The sequence below is a fragment of the Catharus ustulatus genome, chromosome 3 (genome assembly GCF_009819885.2).
Source record: "Catharus ustulatus isolate bCatUst1 chromosome 3, bCatUst1.pri.v2, whole genome shotgun sequence".
In the NCBI taxonomy this organism is placed as follows: Eukaryota; Metazoa; Chordata; class Aves; order Passeriformes; family Turdidae; genus Catharus; species Catharus ustulatus.
The window spans coordinates 109,304,298-109,322,005 of NC_046223.1; the positions used below are offsets into that span (position 1 = coordinate 109,304,298).

At 45.2% G+C, this 17,708-nt stretch overlaps 1 protein-coding gene across 1 annotated transcript; it reads left to right on the top strand.

Moving 5' to 3' along the window:
• The first annotated feature begins 3,620 nt into the window (after positions 1 to 3,620).
• On the top strand, positions 3,621 to 16,584 carry LOC116993635. Its single transcript, XM_033054466.1, has 13 exons — positions 3,621 to 3,678; positions 3,814 to 3,906; positions 5,798 to 5,925; positions 7,254 to 7,400; positions 8,478 to 8,549; positions 9,866 to 10,033; positions 10,126 to 10,222; positions 11,025 to 11,242; positions 12,278 to 12,431; positions 13,206 to 13,282; positions 14,616 to 14,733; positions 15,552 to 15,757; positions 16,561 to 16,584. Exons 1-13 carry the CDS (start codon positions 3,666 to 3,668, stop codon positions 16,582 to 16,584), a joined length of 1,515 nt encoding a protein of 504 aa, XP_032910357.1. The 5' UTR covers positions 3,621 to 3,665.
• Positions 16,585 to 17,708: the final 1,124 nt, after the last annotated feature.

Here is a 17,708-nt window from a genome sequence, read left to right on the forward strand (position 1 = left end):
ACAGTCCAAAGCATAAGGCAACATGTGGATAGGTAGAAATTGCCTCTTTGAGCTGATTTTTCTACAGTTGTTCCTTACAGGTAAATTTTGCCCTGCACCATCAGCACAGAACAGTAAGGCCTCAACCCTCTGACACACCATGTGCACATGAAGACAGAGCAGCGACATTGGTAAGGTTGTCTTGTGCCATGCTATGAAGTTCAACTGGAGGTATCTTTCTATGCAATTTTACCTGGGAATCCAAAAGCCTTTTGAATGCATTTACAAGCTCCTGGTGCATATGGGTGGGAGCAGAGCTCAGGTTCACGTTCCTGACAAGGTGACCAAGCTCATTCCAAACAACAATGCTACCCTGCAGGTGGAGGCCACTTGCACCTCTCTGTCTCACAGACATCCTGAGAAAACACTTCCCAGAGATAAAGCTTTACACCACGCCCATTTCTCACCTTCTGAACCCACAACATGGTTATCTAATTCTCATCTTACTCCAAGGCATATCTTTTCCCATGGAGAAGCATCTCTTCTAGCATCTCCTTGAAGATTTTCTAGAGGCTGTCTCTAGTTGAAAGACACTAGAAACACTGACATAGCAATATATCTATCCCTATTTCAGGTTTGCCAGTCCTGCAGTTGCAAGAGGATGAGGAGGGCAGAGATACCTTATATTGGCTTTTCCCAGTTGATAAGTATAAGCAATGATTCTATTATAAGCAAAGACTGTTCCTCAGAGAAGTTGTGGATGCCCCATCTCTGGAATTGTTCAAGGCCAAATTGGATGGAGCCCTGAGCAACCTGATCCAGGGGAAGGTGTCCCTGCCCATGGCAGAGGGGTTGGAATTGGATGATCTTAAAGGTTCCTTCCAACACAAACCATTCTGTGATTTTACGATTCTATGAATCTGCTTTTGATCCATTAAAACAAGACTTTGCTCCATTCCCTCTCCCATTGCTCACTAGTTGCTTTTTTTGTCGAATAATGGGTGTCATTTTACTATATCCCACACTCAGACTAAGTATCAAACTATGAAGCTTACTTCAGATCAACACACTGGACTTAGTGAAAAAAAAAAACAAAACACAAACAACCTCCTTGCATTTTAACCAATTGTAGAAATACAGTTGTCATTAAAAGGCCTGGAACAGCAACATTTAAAAATCTTTTTCTGTAGTATTCATGTAACCTGGGGACTTCAGTGGCGCAGAACAACAGACACAAACAGCATGACTCAAAGGGCTGGAGCCTTTTTCCACCACTGAAAGCAAGCCTCACTGGGAGAGGTGCTGCTCCAAGTGGCTGGTTTTAAACTTTCAAACACATTATATAATAGAAAGCCCAGGTCCAGACCCATGCAGGAAAAAAAGAGAAACCAAAACATTGCGTTCAAACGGTACCTTTCAGCTCAAAAGAACCCAAGCCATGAATCATTTTATCCACCGCAGAATGCCATCACCTCGAAGTTGAAATGCAGCAGCTGTTTATTACCCTGCAAGAACATTGAGATGGGTGCTCTTTTGCAGCCAAAACAGCGAGGAAAACTGAGTAGACAAATATAAAAACCTGGAACACACAAGCTTATCCTCCCTACCTTTATAATGAGTACCAGAGGAGCTTTAGGGACCACAAGCAGCTGATGCTTCCAGACACTCAGTGCTAACAACGCTTTCCACAGCACTTAAGCGATCCTTGGAAGCCAAAAGCGTTTGACCTGGCCATGCTTTGCTTTGCTTGGTTGACAGTGAGGCCAAGAGCTGGCTATCACACACTGACCACAATTTCTATGTCACATCCAAAGCCACTTCTGTCACACTTAGAACCACAGTTAATGCCAGAAACACAGGAATCGCGATGGTCTGAGTTGTCCAAAGATGCAGAAGTTTGTCTCGCTGCTTGTGGCAGCTAATTGCAGTTGTGTACCTGCCCTGACAGTCAACTGTTAATTAATGAATTGTGATCACGCTCTCTCAAACATGGCTCCCTCAGACCCTGACTCACAGTATCTCAGGGAGATGCTACACGTCTCTTGGAAGTGGCTTATCAAAATTGGAACTGTTTGCTATCCAAATATACTGAAGTTTTCACTCAAAATTCAAAATCTCATTGTTACACCACACTCATCACTGTGGTATCTGAGTCCGGCCATTTCCAGCAGAATTCCAGCCCCAGCTGGATTCAATGAGGAGTCACTCGGACGCGGTTAACGGGGGCCAGGACCATGCAGCGACTCCTGCGTGGGCTCAGGAGAAGCTGGACTTCAGCTCCCACAGAATGAGAAAGGGCCTTGTGGCCAAAGGACTTTAATAGGAGATTGCTAAAGCCCCAGGGCACTCACACAAGGACGTGTGCCACTGTTGCCTGCTGTGCAAAGTGGGTGGGTTCTGCTGTTACTGCACAGGTCCTCCCAGAGGGGAAGAAATCACACTGGTGGCACATGTCCTGGGAGGGGATGTGCCCACTGGTTTTTGTTTATCCCACAGTGGTGTGAAGTGCACTGCAAAAACAATCTGTTCTACAGCACAGCTCTGCTCATGCCTGTGAACAAAAGTAAAGCAAGAGCGTTTGGTCAATGGCCCAAAATGAGGACAAAAAGGAAACTGAGCCCTGGTTTGAAATGGCCAAAATGTCAACCTAAGTCTCCTGTACTCCCCACCCTGCTGTGGCTCATCCATGCCACACAAGCTGTATTTTAACTCTCCAAACCTCCCAGCCTTTCCTTCCTGGGTCATTTGCAGTTCCAGAGAAACAACTCCCAGTATGAGCAAAGACTTTCCCAGGCAATATTCTTGGCCATTTACAGACTTGCATATGCTCTGTACTGATACAGAGATATTGCAGCACTTCTGAAAACAAGATGTTTTCACCAAAACACTCTCTGATAATCAAACAAATCAAAGGGCAACCTAACTGGATCCACAAAAGCAAAACGTGCAGCTGCCAAAGCACTGCTGTTATCTCTGGCATGGCTGGGTCACTGGGACATTTCACAGAAACAAAAATGTATTTCCTGTGTAGACCCAATTAAAATACTTCTGGGAAAATGTTTCATGTGTTCTAAAGACCTGAAGCTACCCAACTGGCTTCTAAGGAACTAGAATATTTCCCAGGGGCGGATGGAAAGCACCAAGCACTCTCTGCTGCACTCATCACAATTAGGCTCAGCAGCAGCCTCTGACCTTGCCCATATCTGGCAGGAGGGTGCTGTGCCCTCCCAGCCACAGGGAGCTGCCTCCCCCTGCCGGGAGCGAGCTCTGATAACGCTGGGGGGCAGGATTCCCTGCCAGGTGTCCACCTGCAGGATTCCACCCTGGTGCCCTTCCACAGCAGAAGCCACCTGCCTCTCCTGGTCCACACACAAGGTTTGGAGAAGACAGCACAACGTGTGAGAGGTAACCTGTACCCCCCCTCCTGGGTCTGACCGAGCTCCAGCTGCACACCTGGCTCCTCTTTGCTTCACAGGGAGGAGCACTTTGCTGCCCGTGCACAGGGCACAGATGGAGGCTGTGGGTCGCTTGCTACACAGGTAACACGACTTTGGCTTCCACCTCCTTAATTTTCCATTTTGATCTTTTATTTTTTTTCTCTCCGTTCTCCCTATTATTAGTTCATGTGCTTACACTGCAGGATCTGGCTGTTTCTCTTACTGTTCTGGCTGGGACAAGGGAGGCGGATGGCTCCCCCAGGTTGGTGAAACATGACAGAAGCAGGCTGGGGAGAGAGGCAAGCAGGAGAACTTGGTTATTTTGCTCATAACACGATGTGCCTCTTCTCTGCCCTCCAGTCCACTGACTCATCAGCTCTATATGTGCTCCCACTAGGTTTTGTAGAGAGCAGTTGCCGCTCCAGAATTTTTTGGATGAAACTGAATAAACTCTTGCTCCAAGGAAAGTTCTTCCAGCTGGAAATCTATGGTAAGTTACAAGTGGCAGCCCCGAAAAACATGAAGGCTGGGGAATCACCTGAGTGGTCACAGAGTCTGGATGCTGCTGCCATCTATTGATAATTGGTGTCTCACCCCAAGGACCCTGCAGCACACCCTTGTCACCCTGAGCCAGCCTCTCCCACCTCAGTTTGGCCACCAACCCTACAGAGGAGTAAAGCTGGAAACCACAGCCACAGCCCTCTCTGCCCCGTGCTGCTGCAGGGCTGGGAAAGGAGAAAGGATGGTCTGAGGAGGAAGGGCTGACATTTGGCTTTCGTTCTTTCCTCTGTTGAGCCCTTACACGTGCCTACCAAGGAAAACAGAGGTGACATTGCAGATTGGACATGTCCTGAGCAGCATAATGACAGCAGCAGGTAGGCTGGGTGATGCCCAGAAAACACACTCTCAGTGAGGGCTGAGTGCTGCAGCAACTAGAGGACTTTAAAGGGTATTTTTATTTTCTTTTTATTTAACACCACAATGGCATTTAAATACCATAATTCAGATTGGACAAAGGGGTTCCATTTTCTGCAGAAAACAAAAGTCTTCAGAATCAAAATGAGAACCAGAAAATGTTCACATCAGATTGTAAAAAGTATGTGATTTCACCCCAAACCTAATTAATTTCTCTTTAAATCAGTGCACTTTTTTTCTGGGTTGCATTTTGGGTTTTTTTTTTATTTTATTTGGAGGCAGAACTGAAACAAATCAAGTATGGAAAGGGTGTGGGCAGAAGGGATAGCATTTATGAGAGTAACTGATACTGCTGGAAAAAACACACCAGCCTTCAGGCACAAAATGCTGTTTGTTTCTTCCAGCTGTATCAGTTGGTCTCATAAAAGCTATTCCTTCTTCTTCCAAAATTATTCCCATTTATCTCCTGAGCCTATCCCGGCTGCAGGCATTCATTGACTGAAGCAGCAGTTCTAGAACTGTCCAACATATAGGCATGACAGACAGATCTAGAAATTGCAGTGGCAGCTAGTTAAACCCTATCTATTTGTACAGATTCTTGTGTCTAACCCAAGACTAAAATAGTTCCTTAATCAGAGGGCAGATAATTAACAAAACATGTTATTAATTTTACCATCATTAAGAGCTGAGCACAGCCAGTCCCTGTCACGCCTCTTGCTTGGCTCCCCCATAGGTTTCACAGCTCACAGAGAGAAGCAGCAAACCTGATCAATATGTAAAAGTACCACTCAAAACAGGTCTGTAACCACATCCTTTGAGCAGAATGAGCAGCAGATTATCCCAACCTGATGCTTTTTAGAAAGAGATGGGCTTGATAGCACAGACTTCTTTTCTAGAGAATGAAATCGGGGAGGGAGAAATGTAGGTGATGCTTCAGAGAAACTCTCCGTAACAGCCCTTCAAAGTGGCAATGGCACAAGCTTCTGGATGCAAGGAAACAGGCACAGAAGTGCACATTATGTGTGTGAGCTTGAGTTGTGCCAAACTGCCGCACGCGCTCCTACACACGCCAGCACAGTGTCACCAGCACAGTGCCACCAGCAGTGTCACCAGCAGTGTCACCAGCACAGTGCCACCAGCAGTGTCACCAGCAGTATCACCAGCACAGTGTCACCAGCAGTGTCACCTGCACAGTGTCACCAGCACAGTGTCACCAGCAGTGTCACCAGCAGTGTCACCAGCACAGTGTCACCAGCACAGTGTCACCAGCAGTGTCACCAGCACAGTGCCACCAGCACAGTGCCACCAGCACAGTGTCACCAGCAGTGTCACCAGCAGTGTCACCAGCAGTGTCACCAGCTCCTCTCAGCACGTGTCACTGCAGGGCACCCAGCCCTCGGGGACAAGGCAGCACCACCCTGCTCCAGGACTTGCCTTGAGCTTTACATCTTTCCCTTTTTCTGCAGATCCTTCTTCTGGCCCTGTTCTGCTGGATGAGAAGTTAGCCTCTCGCTGTGGCTACGTCCTGGCAGAAGACACGTGGGGCAATCCCATCTTCCGTGCCTCAGTGCTCGGCTGCCACGTGGCCAACGAGGTGAGGCCCAGACACGGGCTTGGGAGCAGCTCAGGCAGCACATCTTCTCCAAAAACACAAGACTGAGATAGTACCTGGCATTCTAACGGCAGGTTTTGAGAATACTGAACTCAGGGCAGTGGCGTTGGGAGTGTAGTGTAGAAAGGAATAGGCAATGGCTCTCTGCTGTGAGGTTTGCTCAGTGTGACTGACATGGGATTTCCTCTCTCCGTGGAACGACACTTATCCTAATGCTGCTGAGTAGCTGCCAGTTCTCAAGCATATCCTTGTAGCTGCTGATTTGCCAGAGAGTTTCTTGAAAGCCTCTCTGGAAAGAAGTAGGCATCTGCTTGAAAAAGCAATGTTTGCAGTGTGATTCTGGCAGATCATTTCCTGGCTTAATTTGTGTGGTAATGTGCCTGTTAACACATGCCTAGGAACGTAGATCACACACATCTATTTGCCTCACGTAACTTTAGCCATCTAAAAGATAATGTCTAGTCTAAACTAGTTGTTTACTCTTCCACAATAGTCAATGGAGAGAAGCAGGCATCTCCAGAAGGTGATTCACCCCTTCCAAAAATATGTGTAAAAGTGTAGCCTGGATTTCTAATTTCTAAATATTAGTTGAGATGAAATGTACCCAAAACCAGAACAAATCAGAGTAGAAACTTCATTGCTCGTCCATGTTTAGTCTGGTTGGTCCTGGAAGCCCCACAGAAAAAATATGGTAAAACTTTATAGGCAGAGGTTAGCTAACAAGAACGGAGGTGTACAGTGTGCTATGCAATGACCTGGATTTCCAGGCTGGAAATTTCTCTGTAAAGGTTTTGCGTTCTTCTGTAGAAAAATACACATCTATGTCAGATAGAAGGACAGTCCATGGCTTTGTGTGTGGCTCCTGGGGAGCTGAAGAACCAAAAGGATTTTTTACTGGACTTAGTCTAGTCTTAAACGCTAAACAGCATTTGTAGATTAGATCTGAACTGCTTAGATCAAAACAAAAGTTCCAGTACTTTCTCTCCATGTGGAGACACACAGAGTCACAAAGAGGAGAAACATGAACCTCAGGGTAGGGTAGGGCAGACCTGCCCTTGGCCAGCTGCTCCCTTATGGTGTGGCAGGAGCAGGGCTGAGATGGGGTCTGAGGCAAAGGCTGTGAGTGCTGAGGCAATGTCTCTGGCTCAGTAGGACCCTGCATACAAACCATTTCAGACAGGGTGATGTGCTGTGGGAGCTGTCACTCAACCTGTTCTCATCCTTATAAAACACTCTCAGAACACTGGGCTGCATTGTCCCACTGCTGGAACCCTCCACACCCTCTGCTGAATTGCAGTTTTTCTCCCCAGGCAGATGAGCTGTTTTCACTGACTGTGAACATCAAGGTCTCCTCCTTTTCAAGCATGAGGGCAGCTGTCACCTACACCTACCCCATGTACTGCTCCTATGCATCCTGGGCTCCAAGAGAAATTGTGTGTGAAGAAAACTACATGGAGGTAAAAACCTTCCCACTGAAGGCAAGGCTACGTCCAATCTCCCTGCCAGGCACAACAACCTCCACAAATTCCTGTCAGAAGTTGATTGTACCCCATGTACCAGGCACAATAGCAACCTGTGGATATTTAGCAGAATGTGTAACTGTAGATCTGCTCAGTTACACATTTACATGCCATAAGATATTTTGCATGCGGTGAAACTCAGTGAAACTCAGCACAGATGAAGTAAGGCAAGACCCTGCAAGCAAATCAACACAGAGAGGCTTAAGGCCAAGCTCTCAAGCTCATGAGAGTCCCTTTTGGTCATAAAGTGCTGCAGCATCTGTGAGAATGTCATCCTCATATGTGGAATAATAAAACCTAGAGTTTGCAGAGCTGCATCTCTGCTGAATCACACAACTCACAGGACACGACTGTGAGACAGGAGCTGCCTCCTGCTCAGCCTGCTGCCATCACCTGCACACCAGTGTAGAAACGAGGCAGCAAACAAACCAAATGTCTTTGCTTTCTGTGTGTGCCTGCAGCAGGCAGGAAAAAGAAAGCACACTTCTCCTGTCAGAACTCAAGGCTCTGTAGTCATATCTGGGTGTTGCAACACAATTAAACCATGGTACAGATGTTTTCTGACTGTCCTCTTTCCCTGCCTCACTCTGCAGGACATGTGGGCCAGATTTATACCACAGCACCCACCTTAGGTACTGGGGATCCTGCACTTTTAGGTGTTCAGCCAGCATGGAAGGAGATGTTAATGCCAATAACCTGTTAATGCCAATGCCTTCCTACATCTCCAGTGGAGAGACCCAGATGTCCCTGAAGGTCTCCAGAGCTGAATTTAGTTTACAGTTTACCAGATATGAAGCAGGACTTTAGGTTTAGCTGGTTATACAAAAATTATTCCCACCACTATAAATGCCATGGTTTTAACTTTCATTTTAAGGCCACAAAAATTACTGCCATCAAGAACCTCCACTGAAACACTTTAATTACCTCCAGTGAATGCAAAGATAGACACTGCTCCCCATGCATGCAATAATACTGCAGATCTGTTTGCTCCCAAAGAATCTCCTGTGTCCCCAGGTGTCAGTGAAGACTGATGTCCCAGCAGTTTCAAATGACTACACCGTAGCATGGATGTCAGCACTGCCAGAGGTATGAAAGGGAGTCTTTCCCAACAGTTCCTAGCCTGCCTCTTCTCTCTACTCTTATGAGTCATTCTTGGGGCATAGCTCCATCTCTGACAAAAAAAACGGAGATGACAGATTTGCCATCAAGTACTGAAAACCTCTCAAGTATTTTTAGAGCTCCAGACTGCAAAAAGACATTTAGGTGGGAGAACAGAGTCATATGCTTGTTCCATTAGTGGAAAATGAGTTCAAGACAAACAAAGGTAGGTGGTTCTTCACACAATGGGTAGTGAAACTGTCAAACTCATCACCAAAAGATGTTGTGGCTGCTAAAAACTTACTTGATCCCAAGGAGAGTCTGGAAAAGTTGACTGAAGAGAAATCCAATAAGACATACAAAATACAAAGAAGGTACAGATAGCTCAGGAGTCACTGAGACAAAAAAAATTTGAGGCTGGAAAGAATGAGTGGGAAATGATGACAGGAGCATCTCCCTTATGAGGAAAAGCTGAGGGAGTTGTGCCTGTTTAGTCTGGGGACGACTAGGAGAGGATCTTACCAATGTACACAAGTATCTGAAGGAAGGGTGTCAAGAGGCTGGAATGGGGTTCTCCTCAGTGGTGCCCAGCAGTAGGACAAGAGAGCAGACAGACACTGATCCACTGGGAGTTCCACCTGAGCATGAGGAAGAATGGAACAGGTTGCCCAGAGAAGGTGCAGAGTTTCTTCTGGAGACATTCCAAAGCTGCCTGGACACAATCCTCAGTACCTTGCTCATGGGGACCCTGCTCAAGCAGGGAGGTTGGACTAGATGAGCTCCAGTGGTTCCTTCCAACCTTAACCATTCTGTGATTCTGTCAAATATATATGCTTGCCCCATGTTTCTCATGTCTTATTTCCTCCTGATGCCCTTTTGACGGTGCTCCCACATGGCCATCACTGCAGGGGCTGTTCTAGGCCAGTACAGGCATTGCTCTCTTCTCATCTTTGGCACACTATAAAAGGTAGTCTGTCATTTGGCCTCTGAACTGCTCCATCAACAGACATGGAGACAATCACTTTCTTACAGCACAGTTATTTTGTGCACAGTGGATTTGTTCAGGGCTACCTGTCTATGTTTCTTCCAGGGCTGCTAGAAGACTATCTCTAAAGATTCCTTAGAGAGCTCTAGAATTCCCATAAATATCTGTATCTATCTCAAAGGTATTTCTTGCCTGAGATGAGCTAGTAGTATCATTCCAGTTACTCTCACTTCTAACAGGAAAACAGGAACCACAGTACCATAGCTTTTAAGAGACTTTGGTAGACGTAGAACTGATGTAGCTCCTCTCTCTCTTGCAGACTCACAATGTTGCATACCAGCAATGGCAACTGATGTTTGTTTCTCCATCAGGGAGAAAGAGAATAACAGTAAGTGATGCAGTAAAGCTGGGCTACAGCTTCAATAACACCCTGTCCCGAGTGTACCTGCGAGCGCCCTACCACAGCAACGAGTCTGATGTCAGCGTGGTGAGTTGTTGATCCCAGCCAGACACAAAGCTCTGCTGCTCCCACTGCCTCTCCAGAGCATCAGCTCTCTCTTTCTGCCTGGGCTCAAACAGGTCAGTGGTGTAAATATGAACGTGATCACTTCCACCTCCATGTACAGGCAGCGGTGGCTGCTTTTGCTGATTGACACGACTGTCTCCTGTCCTGTGGGTAAGGATCTCTTCCTTCTCCGCTAAAAATAACCACCAAAGGAGGTAGTAGAAAACACAGTCTTCCCATTCTCACTAAGAGAAGAGGTATACAAGCTTCCCTCAGAGGAACATGAGCTAAGAATCTATGGCTTTAGTCCTGGACAAACACAGTCACTGCTGTGGCACTACATCACTTGCATTCCCAGTGCAGTGTCATGCCTTGTCTCTGGCTTCTCAAATCCCCACATTAGATGGAAACACGCAAAGCTGCTATAGAAGAGCTAGGGAGCCTCCCCTGGACAAATCCCACACCCTTGGTTCTCCTTTTCCATAGTATTCCATGCAAGGCATGCAGCTCTGCGTCCTTGAAACTCGCATAATCTTTTTCTCTGGAGAGTCAGGACCAGCCTGGCTTTCTGCAGAGAAGTGGTGGCTGCACCTGGCTCCCACAGAGGAGTATTAATGTGAGCAAGTGAAGAGGAAGCTGTTGAAACCTTGAAGCCAATATTTCAAGAAGGTCCAAACAGGTTGCTCTGTGCCCTCTTCCTTCTGCCAGTAAGCCCTGAGACAACAGAGCAGGTACCTGGGAGCACAGCTGCCAGTTCTGAATAAATTAATGATTCACCTGAAACTGCTGATTCAGGTCTGCTTCAAGTCCCAGGGTCTCTGTAACAAAAGAGCCATCATTTGGCTAATATCCTACAAGGTATTGCATCAGTGAAAGGTGTAGAGCTACCCTGTGAAATGGAATCAGGGAAAGGCAGAGACAGGACTGAGAGTAACTCCAATTGCCCCTTCTCTGGAACTGTCTAACTCCACAGATGGCATCAGCTTCACTGACACCACACTAACATGGACTGTGCCAAGAGTTATCCCCACACTAGTGGTCCAGGAATCCACCTTTCTGTCTAAGAGCATGGTAATGGGAGTGGATGATCAAGTGATAGTGAATCCAGAGGAGATGAACTACTTACTGGAGTACAATGAGACACACATCAGAATAACCATCCCCATTGGAGCAGAAGGAGGCAAGCTAGAGGTGAGTGCAAACTGTCACACACAAATACACAAATAGGGCCTATTCTACAGATGTTTCCAAATCATGATAATTCCAAGTGCTGATTGATTGCTACTTAAAATTTGTGGATACAATAAATACTTGAAGAACTAGATGCTTCTTCTCTGTGTTTTGAAAGCACTTTCTCAGAACTAGGAATTTATAATGACAAAACACTGTAGAAACTGCCTTCAAAAGAGGCTGCCTTTTGTTGATAATCTATAAGGCATACTACTACATGAAGAGTGAAGGGATTTTTGGACACTGGGATTTAATTGTCTATGTTGTTCAATAATGAAACTGGTACTGGTGAACTTCTGGCCTGGCTCAATGAGTAATTTCCCTGCCAATTTCCAAGACAGGATGATTTAGCAAGGGACAGATTCTCTGCATGTTGTGGAGTGCAGTCACCCGCTTTGAACACAGTTTATTCCTCATCAATATATAATTTACAGATACAGAGGCAATGTCAAAAGGAATGTTCAGTAGAACAGAAGTAGTAGTTTGGGTGGAAGGCACCTTTAAAGACAATGTATTCCAGATTCCTCTCCCATGAGCAGAAACATCTTTCACTAGATCAGGTTGCTCAAAACTCCATCCAACCTGAACACCTAAAAAGGAGTTGGCAACATTCCTGCAAGATGACATTGGTGTGATTTTGACTTACCCCCTCCAGGAGTTCCCTATTTGTGTAACAGACAGAACAAGAAACATGACTGGTAATCCCAGGATGGTAAAAAACACCAAAAAAACAAATGTACTGACTTGCTAAACTTAGTGAGACTACCCCTGAAAATCTGATACTTCCTTAAGGACCTCAGCAGTATCTGAGCCACACAAGGGTTAGAGAAATGAGCCAAGCTACCAAACAAACAACCAAAATCCCCTAGCAAAATCTGCCCCAAGCTGTGCTAGAATACCATTTGTTCTTCCTAGTGCAAGAATTTTAACTATATTCAATCATCTCTTTATTAAGCTACTAAGAATTAGGACTTAACCACACATTTTACCTCCTAGAGCTCCATATCTGGTGGTGTTTATGGAGTCATTTACTGTATTGACCTGTTTCTGGAGCACACGTGGACGGATGCAGGTTGGCAAACCACGAAGTATACAGTCATCAAATCCATCACCACACCTTTCATGCCACAAACACCAACTGTTATCACCAGTAAGTCATTCCTCCCTTGACTCTTACCAATCTTTTGCTGTGCTATCCATTGCTCCACCTAACTTGTGCCACACATCTACATTCACAAGGCCCTCAACTTCCATTTACAATTTGCTAGGCAAAGTCAAGATTTAAGTAGTGTATTAAAACAAACAAACAAACAAAAACCTTAACTTTTAAGTTGGTGATAAAAATCTAAACATTTCTTTCATATTAATACCTGGATTCTTCCATACTGGGAAGAACTATCTGAGGACAGCATTCATTGACGGTATTTTCTCCCCCAAACTGCCTGCATTTGATACCTTGGGAGCATACTGAAATCATTGTGCCACCCAGTGCTGCAGTCATGGTTTTTAAATGTTATTTTCCAATGCATTAAGGCACTAAATATACTTAGAGTTGTCTGGATAAGTGACATAAAAAGAAAAAGAAGCCTCTTGCCATATATTATGATAATTTTTTCAAATTTTATGTGGCTGAACTAGATTCTAGATTTCTTTAAAGGTATTGCACATCACAGTGCACCTCTAGAAAGTCGCTGAACCCACTTTCTATAAAGTTCTATGTATTTGTTGTTAATCCCCTGCAGCTTGAAGCAATTCTCATGTACTCAGAGCATTTCAGATCTGACTAGAACACAAACACTCATTAATCAGAGCCATTAAAGAGATGGCTGTTGGCTAAGTTTCCTGGAATTTGAATGGGAGGCCACCCCAACCGTCTTCGTTACTTGATCCACATCAGCAGTAATTTGATGTTCTCTCCCTGCAGATACCGTGCCAGAGGAACGGCTATTTAATGTTGCATTTGGACATTTTCTCCATGATGTCTCCCTGGTGGCAATCACAGTAGGAAATGTGCCATTTTCCCTCAGGGAAGCACAGCACCACGGCTTCAAGATTTATGAAACTCCTTTTTCTAATGGAACAAAAGCATTTATCCTGGAAGTCTCTTTTGATGATCCGTATGTTCTGAAAGAGGTGGGATACAGCAGGTCCCTTCAGCAGCAGAGAAGGGGAGGTGGGGCAGTCCCTCTGCAGAACATGGTCCAGCTTTTATAGACCAACAACAGCTCTTGATCATAAAGGTGTCAGTGAGTCTGAGATCATCTGAGTTAAGATTAGAGGCTTTTATGATCCACCTTGCTCTCCAGAGATCTCTAGGAGATCAGTATCAAGTGTAATTAGACAGGATGAAATGTTACTTCCTTTAGTGCCTGTCAGCATGGCTAATGTACGAGTGCACACCCAACAGGAAGAGGTTTGTCAAGTCTGTATTAGATGCTGCCCTTTGAAACAAGAGTGTCTTGGAAAAATAAATCAATTATTGTAATGCTGGCAATCACCAGTTTCAAAAATCCAGTAATTCCTGAACCCACTGTTTGGCTGCTGGCACAGGCCATGCCCCGTGCGAGCATGATACGGGCAGGCTCAGGGCACTCTTAATGTGATTTTGTTAAGCTTCAGACCATTTAATCTAAATATTTGTAAAAGGTATATACTCACAGAGGGATTTCAACCTCTCCTTTCAGTGGGAGGATGCATAACTGCAAATCCTCTACCACTCTTTCAACCAAACCACGCAGAGCTGTGATGCTGTTACAAGGAACAACATTGTGAATGTACAGGATTTGTGCAAACAGTTTTCAGGCTGCACTCAAACCACAGTCAAATTGCATTAAGGATCAAAGCAAGAAAAAAAAATCCAGAGGTATTTCTTTCAGGTTGAACACCAGGTTTTACTTTGGGAGCACTTTCAGTGAAAGAAAAGAGGATATTGAGAGGGATCTCTCACAGCATCTCCTCACATCTTCTATTCAACCAATTACTTACTCTCCTGGGTTCAGCCTATACTCTCAGTAAAGAAGAATAAGGATTTGGACCTGGACCTCCCTCTATGAGCTCTTTCACCATTGGGCTACAGAGGAACCACCACTGCATTCACTTCTGTCTTCATTTTTTGAAAAGGCACAACATTCTCCACATTTATGTTTGGCTGAAAGAGCTGTGGAACCCAGGCCAGATTTCTGAGTAGCTTTAGGCCAGCTGAAGCGATGCTTTTGGAGTCTGAGCTATTTGCAGGGGAGAGGAGGGTGTTGGAATAATTATTCAGTGTTGTTCAGAAGACACATGCCTGCCTATTCTGAAAACTGCTGCAGCTTAACACTTCTCTCTCTTCCAGTATGTGAATAGAAATGAAACAAAATACACCCTCCTGCTCAACTACACCCTCAGCGTGGGTCTGGAGAGGACACTCTACTATCAGTCAGCACAGGTGGAGTGTGTGATCGCTGATATTGGTAAGCTTTCCCTGACATCACCTGGTTTGCATCAACAGCACGGCTGTCACTGAATTCAGTGAGAGCATCAGAGTGAAGGTGAGAGCTTTGGGGAAAGCCCCACCCCTCGATAGCTCATTGTTGGTAACAGCCAAGCTGCTGCTCCACTGATGGCAGCTCTTCTGCATACTGGCAAGACAGTCTGCCCTCGAGACACTGAGAGCAATAAAACAAGTGTGTAGAAGGAGTTGGCTTGCAAACTCAGTTAACAAGATGCCTCAGAACATGAACATACATCTACTGGCAAAACTTTCAGACATTGCTACAAGTTTCAGTTTGTCCTCAAACACAATTCTGCCTCTGCATCCATGCAGGGCAGAACTAACCAACTCAAAAAAATTTGCTCTAATCTCCAAAGACAGAATTTCTTAAGGAGAAATCATCCACTGAGAGCTGTACTTAGTGGGTTACTGAAACAGTTGTGAGGTCTGTTGGGTATTTTCTCAAATTGATTAGATTTTTTCATGCCACAAAGACGACAGTCTCCTCACTGTCCTGTTTTATCTTTGAAATAGCTCTTGGTTCAGCTCAAAGAAGGCTGATCCAAAATGTATTTACATACATAGCTCAGCTTACTGAAACAGGGAGCAGTCCTGGAAGCAAGCTGGCAGGCCACTGCTGCAGCAGGACCCCATCCCATCAAATGTGAGCTGGTACACCTGCTACAACACAGCAAACAATGCACATTTCTTACCTGTGGCAGAAATCTGTGCTGGGCCAAACCTCACCGCTCAAACCTTCCTTCATTGCTAACTCTACATCCCACCTTCTTCCCACAGAAATACCAGAAGCAGTTGGCTCCTGTGATGAAGAAAACCTGTACCTAACCCTGCCCACTTTTGGCTTGCACCAGTACTGGGACCTGTACCTGGGTAACCAGATCCTGAACCGGCACGTGGCCCTCACCAACGGGTACCTCGCAGCCACCAACTCCACACACCTCATCTTGCAAATACCTCTGTTTGCTGGGGGACTCATCTATGAGGTACAGGAGCTGCTCAGCAATCCCCTTTGAAAGCACACAGGACTGTTTGCTGCAGTGCTGTGGTACTGCACGTATTGGAAAACCTCCAGAGGGAAGGACTCTGAGCCAGAGCAAGTAGGATAAGAGGCATCAGACATGGACCCTCCTGGTAATGCCATGTATTATGCAATCTGCAGTCCCCATTTGTCTCTAAAAGATATGCACCAAGTCTTCAAAAACAAACTTCTCAGTGTTTGTAGTAAGATGAGGCAAAATGTCCCATCTGCGCCGAGCCAGAAACAATATTTCAATATAGCTTTTATGAAAGAAGCTCTTTTAAAAGAACTTTTTGTAGAAATGTTAAGACATGGCAGGGGAAAATTGATGCTGTAACAATTTGAACTATTCTACAATAATAAGCCCAAATTTATCTCTGTGACAGTGACTGATAAATTCATACCAGAAAACTTGTGCTTCTGCCCCCCTGTTGCTTCAGGCTCGAGTCTTCACTCTGACTTAACTCTTGTGGCTTGTTAGTATTCAGGTGGCACAAGCTAAGGAGCAGAACTTTGTACATGTGGACAGTGTACTATAACAGGAAATCTCTTCCATCTCCTCCTTCACAGGAAGTGTCCTTTCAGAAAATTAAAGCAAGATTTGATGTCGCCCTAAGGAAAATAAGAACTATGGAGACCTTACAGATGTTCTCCATTAGCTGCAGTTTTAATTCTTCAGCATTTATAAGTAAGTGATGCAACAGATCAGTCAATAAAAATATGTGTAATTCTTTCTTGAGCTCATAACCAACTCTCTGATTTTCTCAGTATGCCACCCAGATGGTACCATAATGGTGTCTGCCCAAATGAAGACAGTTCCTGCCATTGACATGAGTAAAACCAAGCTAAGGGACAGCTCCTGCAAGCCTAGAGAGTATAATGAAGCCCATGCCTTCTTCAAGTTCCATGTCACTACCTGTGGCACTTCTGTAAGGGTAAGTCCATGGCCAGAGCAGATACACCTGCTGGAAATCTCTGCCTCTTCTGCATTTTCTCTTTTGGTCCCCTGCCTCAGCTCCTGAGAAGAGTCAGTTTATAATGAGCTTCCCATATGCACAGTTTGAAGGTGACCACATTATTTATGAGAATGAAATCTCTTATGAGAAAGAGACTCTTCCAAGACAGAGCATACCAACAATCACAAGAGATCCAGACTACAGGTAGGAGCCTGCTGACTGCTCACTTTTGTACAGCAGCTGGGAAATAGATGTGAACGCAAAAACTGCTGTTTCTTCTATTCTAGACTAACAGTCTTGTGCTACTACCAAGCAAAAGAGACCCTGGTGCTCGGTGCCTTCTCCAGTGACCGGGCCACATCCCCTCCCTTTGGCTCTGGGACGATGTTTCCACATTCAAACACCGCAGGTGTGCAATTCTCTTCCTCCCTTTTTAAACCTCTCTGACTCTTTCAGTCCTAACTTCCCTGGCAAAGACATGCCTTGCTTTCAACTACAGAGCCTCACTAACATTTCCTTCTCTGCAGCTTACAGAAGGGTAAGACAAGCTCTGAATGTAGTTTCGAGAGTGTCCAAAGGTAAATCTCCTCCTATGGAAATCAGAGAATTTCCAAGTATGTTTTAGTTTAAATAATACTAAACAACAACAAAATCCCCTGACATTTTCTTGAGATGAATCCTTCATGGAGTTCTATGGGCCCAGCATGGCAGCAGTCAAACAACCCATGGAGCCTGTGTTTATTGAGGTGGAGCTGAAAGACGAGAGCCCCAGTGTCGAGTTGTTCCTGGAAAACTGCTGGGTAGCCAGATCTCCAGACTTCAACAGCACCCCAAGATGGAACATCACTGTGGATGGGCAAGTAGTAGTAAATGTCCAATGAACTCATCAGGAAAGCCCTAATTTCTACTTAGATCTGTTGATCTTTCCTCTCCAATAGGTGTGAGATTAATGGCAGTGAG